The sequence below is a fragment of the Lolium perenne genome, chromosome 2 (genome assembly GCF_019359855.2).
Source record: "Lolium perenne isolate Kyuss_39 chromosome 2, Kyuss_2.0, whole genome shotgun sequence".
NCBI classification, from domain to species: Eukaryota; Viridiplantae; Streptophyta; class Magnoliopsida; order Poales; family Poaceae; genus Lolium; species Lolium perenne.
This window is the reverse complement of record NC_067245.2, coordinates 247,598,804-247,624,109: the sequence shown is the minus strand read 5'-3', so window position 1 is coordinate 247,624,109 and position 25,306 is coordinate 247,598,804. Positions and strand designations below refer to the sequence as shown.

General features: G+C 45.0%; 1 protein-coding gene across 1 annotated transcript; it reads left to right on the top strand.

Annotated features, from left to right (window-relative positions):
• The first annotated feature begins 221 nt into the window (after window positions 1–221).
• Window positions 222–8,215, top strand: LOC127335515 (disease resistance protein RGA5-like). The gene is made up of 4 exons (XM_051362182.2): window positions 222–497; window positions 2,802–2,920; window positions 4,578–5,576; window positions 6,064–8,215. The coding sequence occupies exons 3-4, from the start codon at window positions 4,765–4,767 to the stop codon at window positions 8,081–8,083; spliced, it is 2,832 nt and encodes a 943-aa protein (XP_051218142.1). The 5' UTR covers window positions 222–497; window positions 2,802–2,920; window positions 4,578–4,764; the 3' UTR covers window positions 8,084–8,215.
• Window positions 8,216–25,306: the final 17,091 nt, after the last annotated feature.

The window sequence follows — 25,306 nt, the reverse complement described above, 5'->3', positions numbered from 1 at the left end:
CGAAAACAGTGGCCCAATGCCATGACCAGCCAAACGCTCTGATTTGAGGTATTCGGACCTTGAAAGGCCCGAATGTCCAATGCCACGCCCCAATATCAACATCCGAACAGAGCATTAGGGTTTTTTGCATAAAAAAGTTCATAAAAAAGAGGAATGCGTCTTTTGGTCGGGTCCTCTTCGTAATTTGTAATCTCACCACTCTACCCTAAATCCTAATAATGCACTTTCTAGGTCCTTCCGGACCCTTCGCCATTCCCCACATCCTCCTGCCGCAGCTATTCCCCACAAATCGAGGGTCCTTTCACTCATCGCCTCCCTCCCTTCAAGGCCTCCATTCCCCCCACCAGCACCAGCACCAGCACCACCGCGCACCATCGCCACAGACGTCACCGGCACCGGGTCCGACAGTGGCGAGGCCTAATCTGCTGGATCCGCCCCCCCACGCCGCTCTATTGTCCGCGCCCGCGCCCGCACCCGCATCGACCTCTGGAGTTCTGGTGAGTGAATTGGCGAGGGTTTTGATTTGCTTGGACCTGCGTTAGCTGTTCCTCGCGGTCGTGACTCGCAACGCACTCCTTGTTCCGCTTCACGTGCTTATCCCTCGTCGCCTACATCGCTGCCGTATTTTTAGGAGCCCTCCCTCACTCCCTCGGCGGACAGTTGCTGACGCCGCTCCAGTGTTATACAACTCTTGTATCGATTTTGTGCTCTCTTTTCTTAGCAGATTTTAGGGTCAACGTCTGCATAGTTGTGTGTAACATCTTCATTTAGGCTTCTTCTTTTGGCCTAATCATTACCCAGGGCTCCAATTCTGTTGCAGGCATCGTTCCATTTTACTTTTGTTATGTTCCGAGTTTAGTTTGCTTTTGTTTGAATAGGTTGTATGGCCTGTGTTGCTCAAGTCGACCGTGAGATGACCTCTTATTATGCCCATGTGCGATTTGCTTCTGTATTATGTTTGCTGATAATCTCTAATTATGCCTGCCCTATTTGATGGAGCTGGGTAGTTTATTTTGGTTTATGTATGCTTCACCAATGTAACTTACTTTTTTACTACCACAAAAGTAAATATTTCAATATAAAGTGTTTGTAGCATTAATAATTCAGTTTCTATACATCTGCTTTAGCATTCTTCAGATCACTCAACTAGTATGGTTGCAAGCCACTTAATATTCTATTAAAACATGGCAAACTTTCTTGGTTAACTGAACAAGCTGTGAAGTGGTTAAAGATAACTATACTAACGGAGCAATGCATTTTTCCCTTGATATGACTGATATATTATATATTTTTAGAAATTATGATTGATGTACCATTTGTTTCCATCATAGTATCTTATTTTTGCCAGAACTACATGGTTAAAAGGAAGTTCACATTAGTGTGTGCTGGCACCTTATAGATATCATCTGACCTTTCAGTAGGCGGCAGCCATTTGTCGAGGTCTAAATCAGTAGTTTCTCCATATAATAAAAGAAGTACTGAATTGAAGGTTGCTGAGGTCTTAATTTCTCCCCATTCAGTTCAGGTGCGGTCTCATGAAAATGGGCCATACTTCTAGATCATGTGTCAGTTCTCTAAACAAAGGCACCAGGGGATCCCTGTCTGTCTCATTTTACAAAGTGCCTCCGATCGTCTTTTTACTTGGTACTTGGGTCTAATCTCTTGTTGGTCTCTTTTTCTTTTGGTAGAACACTATTCTTTTCAGTAATGGAGATAAATCTTTAAATCTCTATTCTAAATCCCTATGGATAGGCCACCGAGTTTTACCTCAGTAGAGCTACTCTGTATGCACGGCCCTGTCCACAGGGATGGATGACTGTGCTTCTTACTTATAAATGTCCTTCGCTAAATTATTGCCTCTATCCATGTGATTATATGTGCTAAGTACTGCCTCTATATAGTAATGTTTAATAGATTGGTTATACTTAGTTATCATGTATGTACCTGTATGCTCTGACTTCAACTTGAATCAAGAATATGTTGTGAATCGAAATCGTCTCTAATAATTGCAGGATTTTTGCGCTATATTGGAATTTTTTTCCTCCGATTCTTTTCTCTTGTCCTACAACCATAGGTTAAAGTTACATCTCTCAGTTTGGCACACTACAGTATAAGCATTCGAGTTCAGTGGCATTACAGTTGTGTAAAAAAAATTATGTACATTATGGATTCTTTTGCGTTCATGTTTTCAGATGGCACCAGAAATGTTTTTGCCCTGTGATATTATCAACATTGAATTTTTTTAAAAAATTATGCAGAGTCCCAATATAGATTTGTTCGTGTTCATGTTTTCAGATTGCACCACAGAAGTGTTTTTGCCCCGTGATATTATCAACATTGAATCTTGCAATGGTTTCTATAAACACCATATCGTTGCAGATAAGCCACAAACCCCAGAAAGCTGCTGCTTGAATCTGTAGAAAATTCCTCAATTAGGAACCTTCCTCTAGATGCTTTTCCTATGTTGTTTGTGTTGCTTCTGGTCACCTGGTGGTGATGGATCTGGAATAGGGCACATAGTGGTGGATCTGTATTTGAAACAAGTGTTCCCGATGTTCTGCTTACAAAAGGCCATGTTTCGCATCAGTTCTTAATTGTGAAATTGCATCTCAGCGATTTTAATATTGCGTTTCTAGGCAACTGCAGTTTTTGCTAAACTTGTACTGCAATGTATGCGGTGTGAAGTTTTTTCATCAGTTGTTGTATCTGTTTTGAACGGACCAATTTCTATGTTTTTTTAATCTATTCATTGATAATTTGTAATTTTATTTGCTAATTCTGAGTTCACCTCGGTTACACAGGTTCTGGCCAATGAAGCTGCATATTACCAAGCCTAAAGTTGGATATGGATTTGTGTAGTGTCACAGCTTCTGTGTTTATGATGAAATCAGTTACCAGGGACACTTAACTTCTGCAAGTGGTAGGTTCTTGCGGGTCTCATGATTATTATTGATTGGATTTTCTTTATTTTTAATCTAAGAAGCTCAAGTGTTTATTTTTGTAAACTACTACTTCACTGTCTAGCAAGTCATCTGCGCTCCCTCTATTCCATATAAGAGACTTTGAGATTTCTATTTATGACGAATGAGGGCATCGATATGTTGTATAGAGGTGGGAGCTACTTGCTTCGTAATTGCTTCGCTTAGGCGGTTTGAGTCCATCGTCCTATTAGTTAAGCGAACAAAAAACAATTGTAAGTGAGACAAATAGATTAATAGAAACTAGTAATTAATGCTTCTGTGCAATTCATTTGTTTGCATTTGGACAGTTCACGCATCCATTTTCATGATGCTATTTCTTAGTTGTCTTTTTTTTTTTTGTAAATCATAGTCACCTTAAAGTGCACATCATTTGGTCCAAAAGTGCAGACTAAAGTTTGCAATTTTAGTAGAAAGTATTTGCAATTTTTATTTGCAAAGCTGCAGAGTCTATGCTTGCTACTGGAATTTATTTTCTGTTTTACATGTGGTTTCTTCACAACCCACTTGTCCCAGCTTTCTAGCAACCATCTTAAGTTGTACTCCCTCCGAACCATAATAAGTGTCGGGGCTTTAGTTCAATTTCGTCCAAATTTGAACTTTTTTTTCCGGAAAACGCAAAGGACCTTTGCGTCTCATTTCATTGAAAAGATAGGTATGTTTACAATCCTCCTAGGAGGTGGTTTACAGCCACTTACGATGAATCGGAGTGTGTAATAAATAAGTAACACTTATGTAATAAGATTCCTGCAAGAATCGAGAAAAAAATATCGACATTCATTCATTCAAATTGCACTATTAGTGCAAATGTTTATATTTTATAGTACAATATATGTGATTAAGGATTTCATTTACATGGCTAACTGTATTTCTAAGTGCAGGTTTGAATCCTTAATTAAAAAGGTTCATATCTTCATTTGTATGCTGACATAAATAATTTATTTTTTGAGATGGCTGACATAAATATTGATACACGTAGTTAAGATATATCCTTTTGCTCATTCTCAGTTGCCTATACTTTTTGAAAGTCCAAGTTACCTTATATTCTCCCAAATGATTGCAGATTAATTTATGTGCAACTGTAACATTACTTGATAAACCTTTATTCTTCATGCTATGTCTCTCCGTTGAGTTTACTCTATGTGCTAGTTTTGCAGTTTATTTGTTGTCATGCAACAAAATCAGTGTATCAAATCCATAATTCATTGTTGTGATACAAATGATAGCCTTATAAGAACAGTGTTCTCATGACTAGCATAGGGCATGCTTATATACTTGAATGTGCTGTTACCTGCCTGTGTGCAAAAATATTAACATTATAAGACACTGACTCCAAAGACTGATTTTTTTCAGAAGCTAGAAGAATTTCAAAGCCTACCCCAATTTGCTTGGGAAACAGACTTTGATCTTATTGTTGTGGTAGCAGAATTTCAAACTTTTGACATTTTTGCTCTACATAATTTCTTGTCAGCTGCTGTTTTGTTTTGTCATACTATTTTTTATATTCCTGCAATACATCCAGATATTTTTTGTTTCTTACTTGTGCGTGAGCCAAATATAAATTGCTCTCTTTAATGACTTCTGTATTTCTATTGACAGTTCTGATTCTGGGGCTTTTCTGTTAGAACTCCAATAACCTGCGCTCAGAGTGTGCAGTTTTAGGACACCAGACCCTCCCCGCTGAACCGTGATCATCCTCTACCTCCACCTGAACCAGTCCCCACTGTTCCATCTCTGGAGCTGTGCCTTCCCTGTTGCATTTTGCCTCTGACCTCTAGTGGCTGAAATGGAGCGGATTGTGAGCTTGTCCAAGGGGGTGATGGAACCCCTTCTTGGCAAGCTCACCAATCTGATGGGGGCTGAATATGCAAACATGAGTGTGGTCCGTCAGCGTGTGTCTTTCCTCAAGCATGAGCTCTGCGCTATGAATGCCGTTCTTGACAAAATGGACCTTGTGGATGATCTAGATCCGTCGGCGAAGGATTGGATGGGACAAGTACGGGAGATGGCGTACGATATAGATGATTGTGTTGGCGATTTCATGGCCCAAATCGGTGATATCAGTGCGGAGCAAGGCTTTGTTCTGAAGGTCACTAGATATCTTCGGACTTTGTGGGCACGTCGTGAGATTGCTGTACAAATAAAGGAACTCAAGGCTCGTGCTATAGAGGTGAGTGAACGGCGCTTGAGGTACATGGTCTCTGATGACAAAGGATCTAGTTCTAGTCTTGTTTCAGATAATATTCAATTAGCAATTGATCCTCGGGTGATGGCACACTACCAAGGGGCAGCCTTGCTTGTGGGTATAGATGCTCAGAGAGCAGAACTTACGAATTTGTTGATGGATAGTGAGGACAAACTCAAGGTTGTCTCCATTGTTGGACTTGGAGGTGTTGGCAAAACAACACTCGCCAAAATTGTATATGATGACATTAAAGGGGATTTCGATTGCAAGGTGTTTGTTTCAGTTTCCCAGCAACCTGATTTGAGAAGTCTGCTTAGTGGCATCCATGTACAGCTTGGGATAGAGGAGAACTCTCATTCTTCTGAGATAAATGTCCTCATTGACTGCATCAAAAAGAAACTCACAAATAAGAGGTATGCATATTTATTTCTTGTAGTTATCTGTGCACTTGAGTTCTGATTAATTCTTCGTTTTAATCTTGTTATGTTTATCAGACCTACCTCACAAGCTCAGATATATTCAGACTGGAATATTATATGCATATGATATGATAATGTTCTTTTTCAAGTGATTCAAAAGTTTCCTTTCTTTTTTCTTGTTGAATTCATTAAAATGCTTTGTCATAGGATATCCTTGTACTTATTTACTGTAGTAGTTGCACGTGCACTGGTTGTGTGCACAATTATGATCTAATCTTCTTCCTAGGTCAAACTACCCTCCAGACCTGGATATATTTAAGGCTTGAACATTGTATGGGGCTTGTAATTTGGCATTAGGAGTAATTTTACTTGAATCAAGTTTTTTTTTTTTGCTCAACTCATTAATTTTTTTTGATGGTTTCTTCTACAATCTATATTCGTACTGAAATGCATGCATTTAATCTAAGCAATTATTCTACAGGTACATCATTCTTATTGATGACCTATGGGATCAACCAGCATGGGATATCATCCGCTGTGCCTTTCCTGAAAATAATAAAAGATGCAGAGTGATGATAACAACAAGATTGAAAGATGTGGCTTGCTGGGCGTGTTGCAATTGTTATCATAACATCTACAGTATGCAACCTTTGAACTATGCAGAAGCAAGAATATTATTCTTTAATAGAGTATTTGGATCTGAAAACGACCATACATCTCACTTTGAACTTGAAAAGGTTACTACTGAAATATTGAAGAAGTGCGGCGGATTGCCACTTGCAATTACTGCTGTGGCTAATATATTAGCAACTTGTCCAGCAAGATTGAGTGACTGGATGAACATAAACAACTCTATGTCCTTACAGTTTGCCACAAATCCCAGTCTGGAAGGTATGAAGCAGATACTCGGCATGAGCTATAAGCATCTTCCTCGGCATCTTCGTCCATGCCTTCTGTTTCTTGGGCTGTACCCGGAGGATTGGGTGGTTGAAAGAGATGTTCTGATTCATGAATGGATAGCTGAAGGCCTTGTGAGCGATATACATTTGGGACAGCTATGCTTGGAGAATGTCGCGAAGAAATATTTCAACGAGCTTGTCAACAGGAATCTGCTCCAGCCCGTTAGAACTGAACACGGGGAGGTTTTATCTTGCAAAGTTCACGATATAATGCTTGATCTCATACTAACCAAGTGTGCTGAAAACGATTTTATCACCGTAGCACACAACTATGAGGATATAGAACGGCTGCATCAGTATAAGGTTCGCCGTCTGTCTCTGAGGTTGAGGGATGGTGGCACGACACTTGAAAGAATACCAGAGACAATTTCTGAGAGCCTTGCACATGTCCGTTCGCTTGCTTGGTTTAAAATATCTGCATACACACCTAACCTCTCTCTGTTTAAGTATCTGAGAGTGTTGATCATTTATGCTGGTACAGGGGATACAGTTGACCTCACTGCTATCAGTGTATTGTTCCAGCTAAGGTACTTGAGGGTTTCAACACCAGAAGATGCACGTGTAGGGTTCCCCAATAAAATTCGGGAACTCGTGAACTTAGAGACATTTCATATTCACGGTGATAAAACCTCAGTAATCCCATCAGACATATTTCTGCTGCCACGCTTGTTACATCTAATGGTTCCACATGAAGCAAGGCTTCCTAAAGGGATTGGCAAGATGAAAGCACTGCACACTCTGTGTGGGTTTAAGTTTAGCTTGAAAGATATTGAGAGTCTTGCTGAGCTGACCAATTTGAGGATCTTGAAGCTGTGCTACATTGCCAACTTCGATATTGGGACAGCAGGAGTTGATGCTTTGGTCTCCTCTCTTGAGAAGCTCATTAACCTTAAATATCTAGCTGTAGATGGCAGGACTGGTAGGAATGGACCTCTATGGATTAAAGATGAAGACAACCGACTCCATGCATTATCCGATCCTCCTACTCATATTGAGGTTCTCAAACTGGAATACTGGATGTTATACAGAATTCCCAACTGGATTGGCGTTCTCATGTGCCTGCGCTGTCTAACATTGCATGTCAACATGATGCCGGCTGAGGATGTATATCTTCTTGGAAGGCTGCCTTCCCTCGTCGAGCTCCATTTGTTTGTAGTGCATATCCCTGTGGACAAGATTGTTGAAGTTGGCGCAGGATTATTCCCAGTGCTGGAGATCCTTCAAATAGAGAATGAACATGGAAATGCTATGACGTTCTTGCGTTCTGAGACAGGGAGCATGCCAAAGCTTCAACAACTCTTCCTACTTCTGCCGAGGGGAGAGTGGAGGGGTACTACACCAGTGGGGATGGAACACTTGTTAAGCCTGAAGGGAATGTATGCCATTTGGAACCGCTCCAGTGGTCAATGCTTACGTGAAGCCCGGGCTGCCTTCAGTAAGGCGATAGATTTGCACCCTGGGCATCCGTCATTTACTATTCTCTACTGCCCGCTCGTTTCCAATGGTTATCTCTTTGCAACATTCGGTTCGCCTCTTGTGTAGAAACTTCCTGGTTTCCCTCATATGGTTCTGTTTTTTTTTTCCTTTTTGTATTTTGCTGAGTACTCATCAGGTACTAACGGAAGATCTTTCACTTATTCATGTGTCCTGATGTGTTTTCCCTTCTTCCATAAATTTATATGAATTGCTTTAATTAAAATTCTTCAAGAAGTGCTTTAATTTACTTTCCAACTTCGTAGACAAGTGAAGCATGCCGTGTTACAACCGTTCATTTAAGCTTTTCTTGGTCAGAGGTTTGTAACCTATGATTGTGGCCACCACTAAAAGTTGTCTAGGTGCTTTTGGCTGAGGACCCTGGAAATCTTACGATTTGTCCGATGTCCCTGGATATTTCAACAGTCCGAAGATTCAATTGTTGCTGCAAACATCTACGACAAACATCCAACCAGTTGATGGTGTTACAGAACGGTTAAAAGACGTTTATCACGTGTTAGTTGGTATAACGTCCGACCAAACCTCATCTACCACGGTTCGATTTTTTGTGGTTGAAGATCACTCATCAGCTACGAAATGAAAAAAATCTGGTAGATCTTTCACCTACGTTGTTTCGTACCCAATGAGCCTTTAAACACGAAAACACCCATTTGACGATATTTTTTGGTCGTGATTAATAACAACTCTTTTTAGTGACACTTACTTAGCTCCAAACAATTATGATATATCTTTATACATCATATAAGGTAGTTTCTTCTAACTCCATTTGCCAACTTCTTAAGATCCTATGATCAAAACTATCACCAAGATTTCTCTAACAGATTGACTTGTATTCTAAGTGTTGAGTACCAACTTTAAGTTGAAGGGTATACTACTCATAGAATCCAACGTAGCTCTGGTATTGAGCTTAGGGCATTTCCAGCGGCATTACGCAAACGGACGCCGAGCGACCGTTTGCGTCCGCCGTGCCCGAAAATGCGTCTGGATCCTGCTCCTGCGGGACGATGCAAAGTGATCAGGCCGTTCGCAGAGATGCAAACCTGGCCCAAATATGCGTCAGGTTTGCGTCTCCGTGGACGCTTTGCGGGTCACGCAAAGTGTCCGTGTTGGGTGCATTCGGGCCCGGTCGACAGTGACTAGGTAAGCAAAAGATTTTCTCATTACTATTGATTGGCCAAAAGGACCCTTTGTAAAGATGGTTAGTGGAGTTAACCTAAAACTAAAACGGCCGTACCTACTCGCCGTCGCGCAGCCTACACCGGCCTCAGTTACTCGCAGTCGCGTGGGCTACTACTGGACGCCGGAGGGGCCGGCGCCGTCATCGAAGCGCGAGCGCTTCGCGCACTCCGCACGCGGGCACGCCGCAGATTGGCTAGCCCCTCCCGACTGCGGCGTCCGAGGGCCTCGGCCAGAGAGGAGTCCCATATGACTGTCCTGGCCATAGAGTTGGCCTCCTCCGCCGCCGCCTCCTCCTTCGCCTGGGCCGCCACCTGCAACCCCGCCAGCTGGGCGATGAAGCGGGCCCTGTCCCTAGCCGCCTCCGCCACCTCTTCTCCCTGGCGGCGATGGCAACCGCCAGCTCCCGGTTCTCCTGCTCGACCCGCGCGGGAGAAGGGCCCCTCCGCGGGAGCGAGTCCAGGTCGGAGCACAGTAACCCCTAGCCATGGCGATCGCATAGCTGTTGGCTTCCTCCTCCGCCAACCAAGCCTGGCGGCGCTGGGTGTCCCCAGCGAGGGTCTCGAAGGACGCAACTAGAACGAGCTGGTCGCCGGCGCACTCGAAGCGGCCAGGCACGAGGGCGTCGTCGTCCGTGATGTCGTGGATGACGGCGTCCGCTGGTGGGGCCGCCATCGGCGCCCGCGCCTCCGCGAGCTCCGCCCTGGCGTCGGCGAACTCGGCCATGGCGTTGGCGATCTCCGCCCTGGTCGCCGCGAGGCGCCCTTCGGCGCGCTCTGCCGCCTCCGCAACCTCCGCCTCCGCCGCCGCCGCGGCGACTATCTCCTCCTCCTCCTCTGGGTGGAGGTGGCGGCACATCTGAACAACGTGCTCCCAGCTAAGGTTCTGGTCGACCATGGATGGATGGTAGGGTGTAGTTTGAGGTGTGCCCGTCACCCCCGCCGTTGTCCACCATAAATAGCTATGGCGGGGCGGGAAACGGTGTTGGCGCGTAGGTCGTTTCCCGAACGCCGGCGAAACTTGCCAATGTATTGGGCACGCGCGGGAACGACCGTCGTCGCGCGGGAACAGTTAGTCGCCGGCGGCAGTCCTCGACGGGACGTAAAACGCCATTAACGAGCTTGACACTGTCCCCGCTAAAAAAAGACGCCCGCACCGCTGGAGGTACCCCCGACGCAAATGGTCGTCCTAGACCGCATGGCGTCCGCGGGCCAACGCAAACGGACATTTCGGACGTCCGAAATGCGTCAGCCCGCTGGAGATGCCCTTGGTCATAAGATAAAGATTTCAACTACCTGAAGTCACTCATATACGTATCATATGGTTTAAGCCAATTTACTACACAAATATCACCTTTGTATGCTATTGTATAACTCTTCACGTGACATTATAATGATCATTATAATCATATGGCTTAGATTTCACTTGGCTAGCAAAGGTCCATTGTTATACAAGAAGACTCTTGTACTACTGTATTATCTTAGAACATCCATTTAGCTAAGAGAAATCTCTTAACACGTCTCCACTTTACCCCTGAGATTATTTATTCGCAAAATTTCTTTGAGATGGTTTATTATTTACTTCTTGAATTCAAGATAATTCTTCTTGTCTAACAAGGATTGGGGTTAACCTCTAAAATCTCTAAGTGATCTGGATATAACCTAAGGCTCTAATTCAAGAGATGATGAGATGACATCATCTGAACGGATATCTCCCCTATGATGGTATGAAGCTTGGAATAGACAAAAGTATTAACATGGAAAAGATAGGCCAAGAATTGGTTATTATATTTCTACTTATTATTTGTTTTATACTTTATTTTTATCAATGAGTTGTTGTAAGGAATACCATGATATAAATCGTTGGAAAAATCCGTTATTTGATCCTTAAATAACGTGTTGTTGCACTAGTTATATTCCCATTTAATAGATCAAATCACCTTTACCTAATATAAAGTTTTAGTAAAGATCATATGAGGTTTATCACGCTCAACTTGATGGTCCACTTCAATTCCATTAATTTAGTGAAATTTCAGTTACTTTTACAAGTTTTTATCAAAAGCGCAAAATTTTCTCACAATTTCTATGTATGAATGCAATCCGCAGATATGTTTCCTCCTTTTATAGTATCTAATCCTAGGATGTTACAGGTTGTGTGTGCATGTATTTTAAACAACACACACACACCTTCTCATGCCTAAATCGTGTGCGGTTTGAGAGCATCGCACACAATTAGTGAACAAATCGCCCTATGTAAATTTGGGCCCATTAGGGCCAACAGACACATCCCTACCATCTTTCTCAGATATATAAAGACCAGCAGGATCCTGTCCAATATGACTCCACCACAGCCGCCACTTCTTTAGTACCACATAATATACACCTGCTCCCCTCGAAAAATCATCTTGTTGGTGAGGCAGAAGCTAGCGAGCTTTTGTAGCCCTGCCGCACCAGAATGCAGATAACATCGTTGGCGCCTTCTTCTGACTCCCGCAGTCGAAGGTAGGGAGGTGCCGCCGATAACGTCGGTTAAGCCGACTCGTCCCCGCCAGCCCAACCGTGTCCACACGATTCCTACCCAGAGGTATATATTGTTATCATGCATTTTAACTTACTAGTAAATGTGCCCGTGCGTTGCACCGGGAGAGAAAAAAATTTACGACGGGACATAAAAATAAGTTTTGTTTGTATAGTGACGGTTTGCCGCTGAATCCACCCAACTTCATCGCTTCCAAGGGGCTCCGAGGTCAGGGCATCAGCCCACAATGCCTCCTCTGCCCCTCTTGCCGCCGGACCACTTGGTACATCTAATTTTTGCTATCCGGACTTAAATTCCTGACCTGAATAGACCATACAATCGAACCAAAAACACGTACAATATTGGGTGTCTCATTACCATATAGTTTGAGACCAGATTTTTCTAGCCGCTATCAAAATTGTTACATGATAGCAAGGATAAATTAGTCAATAGTAAACCTGGTTAGAAAAATAAAGAGTAGAATAAAAAGCATGTGTGAATTTAAATATCAAAATGCACATGTCGACGAAATAATAGCTTACTTGTCTACTAAATCCTAAATTAGGGGATAATAAAATACGGATCTCATGTGAGAAAATAATAACAATATAAATTCGCACATGAGTATATCATATATATATGTATATATAGCTCTAAAAAACAAATTTGCCACATGTCAATACACACCAGCAATACATTTTCCATGCCTTTTGCTGGGCCTCTTCATGCTTATATACTTTAAGGGCCGTGCTGAGCGTCCCCCGGGGGATCAAACCCCCGATCCCCCGGCTCCGGAGCCGTCCGATGGAGTTTCTGTTCACCGTGATTTTTCGTTCTGTCTTTCTGCCCCGTCCGTATTCTCCCTGCTAATAACACAACTGAACCCACAACACTGATAAACTCAACGCACGAACAGAATCCACAGCTACGCGCACGAACCTACCGCGGCCCCGCTCATAGCTCCGGTGAAAGATCTTGCACGCTCGCAGCTACGCCGATGACAGCTAGAAGCACCCCCGCCGCTGCTTGTAGCGCCTCTGGCCAGCGCTAGAAGCACTTCCGCCTGCCGCTCGGAGCATCGTCGACTTCCCGTCGCCGGAAAACAGCAACTCGGCGGTGCTGGGTCGCAGCACCGGCGGTGGCGTGAAACAGCAACGACGGTGGTGGGTCGCAGCATCGCTGACGTATCTTTGCTGCAACGCCACCCGTCTTTGGTAGCATCGCTGGCCGCCGTGTGTACCAGACCCGACCGACGTCGGTAGCAACCCCGAACGGCGTCGGTAGCAGCCCCGGACACCGAGTGTAGCAGACCCAGCCGACGTCGGTAGCAGACCCGCCACCGTGTGTAGCAGACCCGGCCGGCGTCGGTAGCAGCACCGGCCGCCGTGTGTAGCAACCTCGGCAGGCGTCCGTAGCAGGATCGGCAGACGTGTGTAGCAGCCCCTGCCGCCTTCGGTAGCATCCTCGGCCAGCTTTGGTAGCAGCCCTGGCCAGCATCGGTAGCAGCCCGGCCGCCGTCGGTAGCAAACCACATACCACCTTTCAGCAGGGCACCTAGTTTGCAGCGCCGCCGACCGCCGCTTTCTCCTGTCCGGTGGGAGGAGCGGCGGCCCTGCACGATTCGAGTGGCTGGGTACATGCAGCGACCCCTCGTCGCTTCGATCTCCCCCCATGGGTGGCATCGCCGCCACCCGCCGTTCGGGCAACGGCCATGGAAACGCGTCGCAGCGGCAGTAGAGCCCCACCGCGCTCGAGATGTGACACAGAGATGGGTGGAGGAAGGTAGGGCCTGGGGAGGTGGTGAGATTCACTGGATTTGGGGGCCCTGAACGGTGGCGGCTTCTAGCGTTGCGTGCAGGTTGGCCAATCGGCGGCGCAGCGGCTCCGGCGACTACGGTGTTGCTGCTGCGTGTGGGGAAATTTTGTAGCTGCGAGCGACAGAGTAGTGAGGATAGGGATGAATTTTGAGGAAGAACGTGGTGGGACCCATGTGCTGCTGAGCCACGCGTAGGGGTACGTGGCGGCCTCTCGAGGCGGAGGACGGGAGCCACAAATCCTCCGGATGATTCATAGCGTTTTCCATACTTTAATGTCTCAGAGTGGATTCCATATTCAAAATGAGTAAATCGTAATAAAAGGAATTAAGCGGCAAGAAGAGTGAAGTTGGTGTTGCCTCAAAAATTAGAATTTGCTCAGGTGCATTATGCAGAAAGAAATGAAGTCCAGCTATATATTGTTATAGGACGCTCAGCCCTACGAGGCCCTTATCCTCACACTTCATCTCTCTCGTCCAAGGGCTCCTGAAAGCTTCGAAGTTTTGTTTATCAGTTTTCCAGCCAAGAATAAGGATGTTCCTTTCAGTATTAGCTTCTGGGCTCTGGTGTGAAGTTAAGGATAGTTTCGTAAATACCTTAAAGCACAGCTGTCAAACGAAAATATTGAGATCATAAAATTCCGTCTCTCTCCCGTCGGTTTCGGATGAAAGTCAAATCCACGGTCACTGACGAATCCTCCAACGTTGTCGCATCGCTCATGACCATCGCCGCCGGCCACGCCGCCCCCGGCTCCGTAAGTCGTTAGTAGCACCACCTGTGCCGCTAGCGAGAGCAAGCTCACCGTGATCGCCCTTACAATCAGCGGCAGCGCGACCCTGGAAGAAGGACCTCACAGGCAGTCGATGTCAGCGCCCGTGTCGTTGCACTGCCCCATGTGTATGATCTCCCGATGACGGTTGATCTCCCGATGGCACCGTCAGCCAAGGCAATAGTAATCCACACATCAGCTGGCCTCGATCTTCCATACTGCTCACATATATTTTCAATTGTTTTTGACGAATTAATTCTTGATATGAGAAGCCTCGGTTTTGGTGCGTCGGAGCTGAAGTGGCTGATTGAGAAGGAGAGGGAGGAGCTGGCTTGACGTGTCAATTTTTTTTGGCCATAGTTGGAGGCGGCCCGATGCCAAGATCGCGGCGTAGCAGAGAATCTTGTAGCGCGCCTCAAGTCGATCGTTCCGGTGGAACATTGCTGTGGACGGAATTTGCACTTGTAGCGTTCTAGGCTTCTTGGTCTTGTAGATGAAGACAACTCGTGTCGTATACTCGTATTGTTTCTGCAGGAACTCGGTAGCCTGGTGTTCAAGTAGGACACGCTCTCAAGGAATTTGCACTTGTAGCGTTCTAGGCTTCTTGGAACTTGAAACCTGACGTGATTGAATTGCTCAAGGAGTCTGTTTACCGGTCGGGAGGAGATAACGGATGACCGGTGCGTTTCATGGGATCGGGTTGAGGAGTTTTTTACGGACGGACGCGATTTCATGAGCGGATGGCTGCGATTTTGCGACGACCAAACCAAACCAAACCACGGAAACACTTTTCCCTTTATTATTAGGTATAGATATATGGTACGTATCTGGTGTGTAACACTACAAGAAAAATTATGATTTACAACTTCAAATTTTCGTAAGGTAATGGCCCTTTTTTGTCGCCTATGAGCCTAACCCGACGATATGAGTTCTGTGGTGCATACTGCGTCAGGTAAGGCCTTAGAGCATCTCTAGCAGAGGCCGTATAAAGTGGAACCGAAAAAACGGAGTTCGGTCTCCCGAATTTGATTGTTTCGACGTTTTGAGTCGCGGCGCAGAATAGAAACCGAAAAAGCGAACCGAAAAACGGAAATCAAAAGTCGCGGAAAATCTTGCTGCGATGATCCTTGCGAAATGAAAGAAATTCTTGCTCCGATCGAGCTACATTGGAACATAATTTACAATATCAACCAAAATACTTAACTAACTCTAATCCGCCGCGCTAATTTGACCCTAAAAACTAAGAAATTAGCCCCGGGATTGTCACCAGGGCTTTGCTAGCGATGAAGGAGGGTTTTGGGTCACCGGCGACGCCTAGGCGAGGACGAGCGCGGCCACCTCGACCGACGCTGCTTCCGACGAGGTCCCGCAGGTGAGCGGCGGCCCATCTTCCTCGTCGTCATCATTGTCATCGCCGCGCGGCGGAAGAGCCGGCAGCGGCGGGCTGCACGCGTCGGCTGGCAGCGCCTCGGCTTCCCCTTGGTATATCTCCGAGCATGCAGGCCGGCGCGCGAACTGGCACGGCCACTTGCGGGCCGCCCACTTCCAAGCTACGTAGGAGCGTGACCGCCTAGCGCGGTCCGCCTCCGACCGGACATCCGACGGACGCGGTGGCGACTTTCCGCCGCCGATTCGGCTCTCCCCTACCGACGCGTCTTAAGCGCCCCGTTGCGGTAGGAGGGGTGGTGGCGACGGAGCGGAGAAGCCGACGGCGGCGAAGTAATTCCTCGCCGGAGGAGGAGAGGCGACGCGGCGGAGCAGCGGCAGGGGTGGCGGCAGGGGCGGCGGGGGAGTAGGGTTTTGGAACCCATTTCCCCTCCGCGGCCTGTATTTATACAGGTCGACACTCCAGTTTCTCTAGCCCCCGAACTACTTATACGGGCCGGGCCACCGATTCGGGCTCCGTTCTGCGCAACTTTTGGCCCGAACCCGTAAATCCGCCGGAAAAATTCAGTTCTGGTGGGATTTACGGAATCTGTTAGAGATGCTCTTACCACGGATTTTTCGGTGCGTCGCGTTTGGGCGCCCTTTGGCCACGGAAAATCGGACTGTTGCAAAAGAGTTTTCGGGAGGCAGTTGACTGCTGATGTCATGCAAAGTGACATGTGGGAGATGCCGCTAACTGTCCGTTAACGCTGTTAACCGGCTGAAACCCCGTGGTAGATGGTAGGTCCACCCCAATGCCTGCCACGCCTTAAGGAGGCCGACTCATTTAGTTTGCGGGCCGGACCAACTGACTTGGTTTGACCGGTCAACTATATAACTGGGCTGGTCAATTAGGTACGTGGGTCGGGCCTAACTTCTCAGGTTGACTGGTCAAAACCCAAAAGGGTCGGCCCACTAAGCACGTGGGCAGGGCCGAATATCTTTGTTTGACCGGTCAACAGGAAAACTGGGCCGACTCACTGAGCAGGTGGGCCAGGCCAAATGTCTTTGTTTGATCGGTCAATGGGAAAAAACGGGTCGGCCCAATATGCATGTGGGCTCGGCCAAATGTCTTCGTTTGACCGGTCAACAGGAAAAATAGACCGACCCAATTAGCATCGCCTGAGCACCACTCGCACTAGTTTGCGAGACAGCAAAAGCACCTGCCTGTGCCTGAAGCTGCTGATTACCACCTTCCTGTTGTTCCTGATGCGGCGCTGCTTCATTGACATTACCGCGACCATGGCCGCGACCGCGGCCTCTGCCACGAGCTGTAGCATCCCCGCGACCAAGGCCACGAGTATCATTGCGCCTCCTACTGCGTACAGCAGCACCACGACCAGAGCCATCAAAGCCGGTGCCAGCGTTGAACCCCATCTGCTGAGGCTGAATGGCAGCATAAGCCTAGAACCCGGGTGCAACCGCAGGGCCGCCCTGGAACGGAAAGGCTGGTGATCCAGGATAGAGGTAAAGTCCATGTATGCCGATTTCTTGAATGGGCATACAGTTTTCCTGAAAAAATATATTTGGAGGATAAAGGTACCACTGAAGATTAAGATTTTCATGTGGTTCTTGTATAAGAAGGTGCTATTAACCAAGGATAACCTTGCAAAAAGACGGTGGAATGGGTGTACGGATTGTGTTTTTTGTGGATCTAAAGAAACAATTGATCATTCGTTTATTTCCTGTTCGTTCTCTCGTCTTGTTTGGAGGGTGGTTCATTTCACTTTTAATATTCCTCCCCCCGCTAATATTACTAACCTGTTTGGCAATTGGTTAAATGGGATTGGTAAAAAAACTAAGGCGCTCATTCGAGTAGGGGTTTGTGCTTTAGTTTGGGCGATCTGGAATTGCCGTAATGATGTTGTTTTTAACAGGGTTTCAAAACCAAACTTCTTACAGGTTATCCACAGGGCTGCTTCATCAATTCACATGTGGTCCTACCTTCTTCCCACGGAGCAGTGGGAACCTTTGGATACTTGATGCAATCGGCTGATGGCGGTTGTACGGGCTATCTTCAGCCAGGGTGGTTGGCTGCATACTAAACGTATCCATGATGCATAAGCGAGCCATGTTTTTCTTATTTCGTTGGCTGATCTTTATATCAACCCTTGGTGATCCATGAGTTGTAAACCTTGATATTTGATACTCGTGTTGCTATTAATAAGTGAAAAGCCGTGTGCATCGTTTCGATGCAGAGGCTGGGGCTATGCTCCCATTTCTAAAAAAAAAAATGAGAAAACAGCTAGCTGCTAGCGGTGAGCTAATGACGTGGTATAAGAGCAATCAGATTGGAAATGCCCATAGCATGATTATAAAAGCAGTGCGATAATAGCGGGCAGCAAACAAACAGCTGATAACGGAAGAAGGGGTATTCGGCTATCAATATGTGGATGCACACAGGTGTCAGTAGAATGAACAAGATGGTAGCAACTGTATAATGCTTTTGTACAATATTAAAACGAACTTCATGCGAAGCAACACATCAAGAAATTTCATGGCATATGAGATCTTCAAATAACTATACAAAACATGACTAAAGAAACACCGCGATCAAATGGGCCAGAGTACTTACCAAGCCGCGGCGGGGTGGACGGGGGCGGCAGCTGGCATTCCAGCGGCGGCAAATGCGGGAGACGATGAATCGACCCTGTTTCAGGAGATGCGAGCGTTGGTGAAGCAGATCTGGTTGGCTGGCAAGCGCTTCGGTGAAGTTGATACAATTGCCGCGCCGAGGTAGTCGGTAGATTAGATCGGCTGTTGTGGAGGGGGCCGCGGTGAAGTAGATCCCGTTCCATTGGAGAGGATCCGGTGCATCGACAGGAAAGGTGTTGGTTGCTAGTTTGTGGATGAGGCCGGCGTTGAAGCACTTACAGTAAGGTGGAGGGGTGGAGTTCCGAGTTGAGAATATTTGGGGGGAAAGAGACGACTGGATGGGGGGACTAGGTCGGCGGTGAAGCAGATCCATCGGTAGCGAGGGCAGCGGGGGAGCAGATCCGGTCGGTGGACAGCCAACACGATCAAGGCTACGCTATGGAGGAGTATGCCGGCAACGAAGCAGACCTAGTACTGTAGAGAGTCGGAGCCTTTGGCCTTTGAGAGTATTTTTGAGCGAATGGGGCGAATGGTGGGTGGGTGTGGGCCTGTGGGGAGGATTGGGGGTCTTGGCAAGATATTTCTTGTTACCGAATGAGACCTCCATGGTCGGTGGGTTGTAGACCAGGGTTAAAAGAGTAAAATTGGTCACATGATCTTTGAATGGATGCGGCGGGATGTTTGGACGCGCGGCCAAAATTTTGAGTTTCAAGCTACGAGCAGAACGACAACAATAATGTTCTTCCCCAGGGAGATCACATTTCTTCCTCTTCTCTCTTGCCAACCCGCCCCATTGAGAGTCTCTCCCACTCCCCTGACTCCTTTCCCGCTTCTCTCCGGCGGCCTCGCCGGCCGGAGACGATGGCAGAGAGGAGGTCGACTTCTCTCTGTATATCGTACACCCTTCGATCTAAATTAATTGATTCAACTTTGCTTAGACGTGTATGTATCCTGAGTAAAAACATGTCTAGATACATCCAGATTTTGATAAGCAAAGTTAAATCAATTAATTTGGATCCGTGGGAGTACTTGTTGTTGTAAGCTTAGATCTAGTGTTTCCCATGTGGAGAATGGCTTGATGTGGTCGGGGATCTCGTCATCAGAGCTCACGAGCGGCGACCGATGGCTGGTGGAGGTGATGTTGCTGTCTATGACGCTCCAGAGGATGGAGCCTGATGTTGTCGGCGATGCTATCACTGCATCCCCTTCCTGTCCCCCAATAAAGCTCGGATGTGGCTCAGATCTGGCGGATCTTGCTGGCCAAACCTCGATCCGCTGCCATCAAAGTGATAGCGCTATCAGTGAGGCTTGCTTTGGTTAGTGCTTCATATCTAGCCGATGTGGAAGTAAAGCTTCGGACTTTCCCAGGAGTTCACAAGCTCGGGACATACAACGGCGTCATCCGTCTTACCCGTGCACATCAGCCATGTGCAGGCTGCCCTTCAACCTCCAGCCAATATGCCGTTGTGGAGGCCCTTCTTCTGCTTCGTCCTGGCGACTACCGGCGAGACCGTCCCAAGTGGTGCATCCCCGGCGACGGAGTTGCCGGCCAGGATGCGGAGCAGAGCTCTGATGTGCGGTTGAGAATGACTCAATGGATTTTCTTCTATATTTTTAGGTCCTTTTTGTAAAGTTGCAGGTCCTATTAGTTATTGTCTAGTTCTTTTGGATCTCTATGTAATTTTTTGGACTAGTTTCCATTGGCACCGATAAATTTGAATTTTGACAAGTTCACGGAAAAAATTCTTTCACACATATGGTCTTCATGTATGAACACTATTGGGATTTAAACTATATGTAGATGGCCAACACTTGCACAAGGGGATCCTCTAGTGTGCACTAGTTTTCATTAGCACCGATAAATTCGAATCTTGACAAGTTGTCGGAAAAAATTATTCACACATATGGCCTATCATGTATGAACATTATTGGGATTCAAACTATACATAGATGGCCAACACTTGCGCAAGGGGGTCCTCTAATGTGCAGTAGTTTCCATTAGCACCGATAAATTTGAATCTTGGAAAGTTCTCAGAAAAAATTGCTTCACACATATGGCCTATCATGTATGAACATTATTGAGATTCAAACTATATATAGATGGCCAACACTTGCGCAAGGGGGTCCTCTAATGTGCACTAGTTTCCATTAGCACTGACAAGCTTGAATTTTGACAAGTTATTAAAGAAACTTGTTTCACGATTGTTGGCCTATGTCATGCATATATGAACATTTTTGGGATTCAAACTTTATAGATGGTCAACACTTGTGAAAGGGCGGGGGGTGTCCTCTAACTAATGTGCACTAGCTAGATTCCATTAGCACCGATAAACTTAAATTTTGACAAGTTCTCAAAAAACCTTGCTTCACAGTATAATATGACCTACCACATGTGTATAAAAATTCTTGTGATTCAAACTATAGATGGTGTCAAACACACTTGAGCAAGGGCCAATTAAGGTCCTATAATGTGTGTAGTACTAGTTTCGATTAGCATCGATAAAGTTGTATTTAATTTTTAAAGTTCTAAAAAACTTGCACATGGCCTATCATGTATGAACATCCATGTGATTCAAACTAGATGTCCAACAATTGCACATCAAGGAGGTCCTCTATAAATATGTGCACTAGTTTACATTTACCACAAATAAATTTGAATATATATATTTCGACAAGTTCTCGAAGAAACTTGCTTCCTGATATATGGCATATAGCAATATATATATCATGTATATGAACATTCTTTGGAGTTCAAATTAAACTATATAGATGGCCAACACATGCACAAATTACAAGGGGTCCTCTAATTAATTAATGCATCTGTGTGTTTTATTTTCATTTTGTTATTTTCATTCTCTGAATAAATTCGGATCCTAGCAATCCATGTGTGGGAGAGAGACACGCTCCGCTTTTTCATATGAACACTAGTGCTCTTCGTTTTACTTTTAATGTTCATGGCGAAAGTTGAAAGCCACTTCATTGCTATTTGGTTGGAAACAGAAAATGCTTCATGTGGTAATTGGTATATTGTCTTGAATAATTTGATACTTGGCAATTGTTTTGAGTTCTCAAGTAGATCATGTTTAAGCTCTTGCATCATGTAGTTTAAACCTATTAGTGGAGAATTACTGTAGAGCTTGTTGAAATTTTGTTTGCATGATTGGTCTCTCTAAAAGTCTAGATATTTTCTGGTAAAAGTGTTTGAACAACAAGGAAGACAGTGTAGAGTCTTATAATGCCTCAATATGTTCTTATGTAAGTTTTGTTGTACCGGTTCATACTTGTGTCTGCTTCAAACAACCTTGCTAGCCAAAGCCTTATACTGAGAGGGAATGCTTCTCGTGCATCCAAAACCTTGAGCCAAAACTTATGCCATTTGTGTCCACCATAACTACCTACTATGTGGTATTTCTCTGCCATTCCAAGTAAATTGCTTGCGTGCTACCTTTAAAATTTCATTCCTTGTCTTTGCAATATATAGCTCATGGGAAAGTAGCCTTAAAAACTATTGTGGTAAAGAATATGTAGCTTATGTATCATATTTCTTATAAGTTGCTTGTTGAGCGGTAACCATGTTTCTGGGGACGCCATCAACTATTACACTTTTGTTGAATATCATGTGAGTTGCTATGCATGTTCGTCTTGTCTGAAGTACGGGTGATTTATCATGATTAAATGGTTTGAGTATGCATATTGTTAGAGAAGAACATTGGGCCGCCAACCAAAGCCATGTATCATGGTGGAAGTTTCAGTTTGGACATCAATCCTCAATCTCTTATGAGAATATTATCTGTTGTTGAATGCTTAAGCATTAAAGAGGAGTCCATTATCTGTTTTCTAGGTTGTCCCGGTATGGATGTCCTCGAGTTGAGATCTATCAAAAACGAGAAATCAAATGCGATCTATCTCCTTGGACCTTTGTACAGGTGACATAGAGGTACCCCTTTGTGACACTTGGTTGAAACATATGTAATGCAATGATAATCCATGGAAATCCGAGCTAATTAGGACAAGGTGCGAGCACTATTGGTATTCGATGCATGAGGCTTGCAACTTATAGGATGTCTTATGCATAAAACATATGAATTATTACTACCGTTGACAAAATTGTTTCTATGATTTCAAAATAAAAGCTCTAGCACAAAAATAGTAATCCCTGCTTCCCTCTGCGAAGGGCCTTTCTTTTACTTTATGTTGAGTCAGTTTACCTACTTCTTTCTATCTTAGAAGCAAACACTTGTTTCAACTGTGTGCATTGATTCTTACATGCTTGCTTATTGCACTTATTATTATACTTTGTGTTGACAATTATCCATGAGATATACATGTTGAAAGTTGAAAGCAACTGCTGAAACTTATATCTTCCTTTGTATTGCTTCAAAACCTTCTATTAAGAATTTATTGCTTTATGAGTTAACTCTTATGCAAGACTTATTGATGCTTGTCTTGAAAGTACTATTCATGAAAAGTCTTTGCTATATGATTCAGTTGTTTAGTCATTATCTTTACCATTGCTTTGAATCACTTCATTCATCTCATATGTTTACAATAGTATTGATCAAGATTATGATAGTAGCATGTCACTTCAGAAATTATCCTTGTTATCATTTACATACTCGAGGGCGAGTAGGAACTAAGCTTGGGGATGCTTGATACGTCTCAAACGTATCTATAATTTCTTATGTTCCATGCTAGTTTTATGACAATACCTACATGTTTTGCTCACACTTTATAATGATTTTATGCATTTTCCGGAACTAACCTATTAACAAGATGCCGAAGCGCCAGTTCCTGTTTTCTGCTGTTTTTGGTTTCAGAAATCTTACACAGGAAATATTCTCGGAATTGGACGAAACAAAAGCCAAACTTCCTATTTTCCACGGAGGGTTCCAGAACATCGAAGGAGAGTCGGAGGCGGCCAGCAGGGGGCCCACACCACAGGGCGGCGCGGCCAGGCCCCCAGGCGCGCCAGCCTATGGGGAGGCCACCCCCTGGCTCCACCGACATCGCCCCTTCGCCTATATATGCTCCCAGATGTGAAAACCCTAACACACCCAACGATATTCCACGAAGAGTTCCGTAGCCGCCTCCATCGCGAAGACAAGTTTCGGGGGACAGAAGTCTCTGTTCCGGCACGCCGCCGGACGGGGAATTGCCCCCGGAGTCATCTCCATCGACACCACCGCCATCTTCATCGCCGTTGCTGTCTCCCATGATGAGGAGGGAGTAGTTCTCCCCCGAGGCTGAGGGCTCTACCGGTAGCTATGTGGTTCATCTCTCTCTCCCATGGTGTGATCTTTATGTGATCATGAGCTTTGTATCACTATTAATCTATGTGCTACTCTAGTGATGTTATTAAAGTAGTCTATTCCTCCTCCATGATGTAATGTTGACAGTGTGTGCATCATGTAGTACTTGGCGTAGGTTATGATTGTAATCTCTTGTAGATTATGAAGTTAACTATTACTATGATAGTATTGATGTGATCTATTCCCCCTTTCATAGCTATTGGTGACAGTGTGTATGCTATGTTAGTACTCGGTCTAAATTGCAACGGTCTATTATGCACTCTAGAGGTTACTTTAATATGAACTCCGGACGTTGTGGAGCTTGTTTACTCCGGCTTGAGGTGTGCTTTTGTAGCCGTACACAATGAATGGTGTTTGTTATCCAACAAGAGAGTGTTTAAGAGTAGCATTTATTTATTCAGTTATGTGATCATTGTTGAGAGTGTCCACTAGTGAAATTATGATCCCTAGGCCTTGTTTCTAAGCATTGAAACATCGTTTCCAACAAGTTCTGCTACATGTTCGCTTGCTGCCATTTTTATTTCAGATTGCAATTACTACTTACAATCATCCATATTACTTGTATTTCACTATCTCTTCGCCGAACTAGTGCACCTATACATCTGGCAAGTGTATTAGGTGTGTTGGGGACACAAGAGACTTCTTGTATCTTAATTGCAGGGTTGCTTGAGAGGGATATCTTTGACCTCTACCTCCCTGAGTTCGATAAACCTTGGGTGATTCACTTAAGGGAAACTTGCTGTTGTTCTACAAACCTCTGCTCTTGGAGGCCCAACACTGTCTACAGGAATAGAAGCGTGCGTAGAAATCAAGTGTCAACGAGGAAGACCGACAGCGTGACAAGATGACCAAAAGAACTGGGTGCAAGGCCTTTATGAGATTGAAAGAGAGGAGTGATGGTACCTGTATTGTCAAAAACATTACGCTTCAGCACAACCATACCCTGCTGTTAAGACCATCAATGCTAGTTTTCATGCGTTCTCACAAAAGGGTGGATCCAACATTGAAGGGGTTAGTAAAAGACCTTCAGTTCAGCAATATAAAACATGTAAACATAATGGGCCTGCTTACAAGGCTGCATGGGGGACGTGATAAAATTGGCTGCCACAACAGAGACATAGTCAACATGTAAGTACTCCACCCCCTACTATATATATAAAATGAAAACTTACATGAACAACATGGAAAAATAGCAAAAAAAATGAAAATAACAAAAAAATCTTTTTGCAGGAAAGCAGAAAACACGAGGAAGGAGTCCATGAATGAAGTGCAAAATATGTTCAAATTCTTTGAAGACATGAAAAAGGAGAATGAGAATTTCTTCTATGACTACAAGGTTGACGATGAAAGCAAATTGGAAAAATGTTTTCTGGTCTAATGCTAGCTCCAGGGCGGCATATGCAGATTTTGGAGATTGCATAACTTTCGGTACTACTTACAAGTCAAACAAGCACCACTTGCCCCTTGCAGTATTTGTCGGCGTAAACAACCACTTGCAGTCAACAATCTTTGGTGTTGCATTGATGGGAAACGAGTCAGAAGAGTCCTTCAAATGGGTATTCAGTAGATTCCTTGAATGCATGGGCAGAAAACAACCAATCTGCATACTTACAGGTTTGGAAAAAATCAGAATCTATCCTCATGTTTCTACCTTCAATGCTGGAAA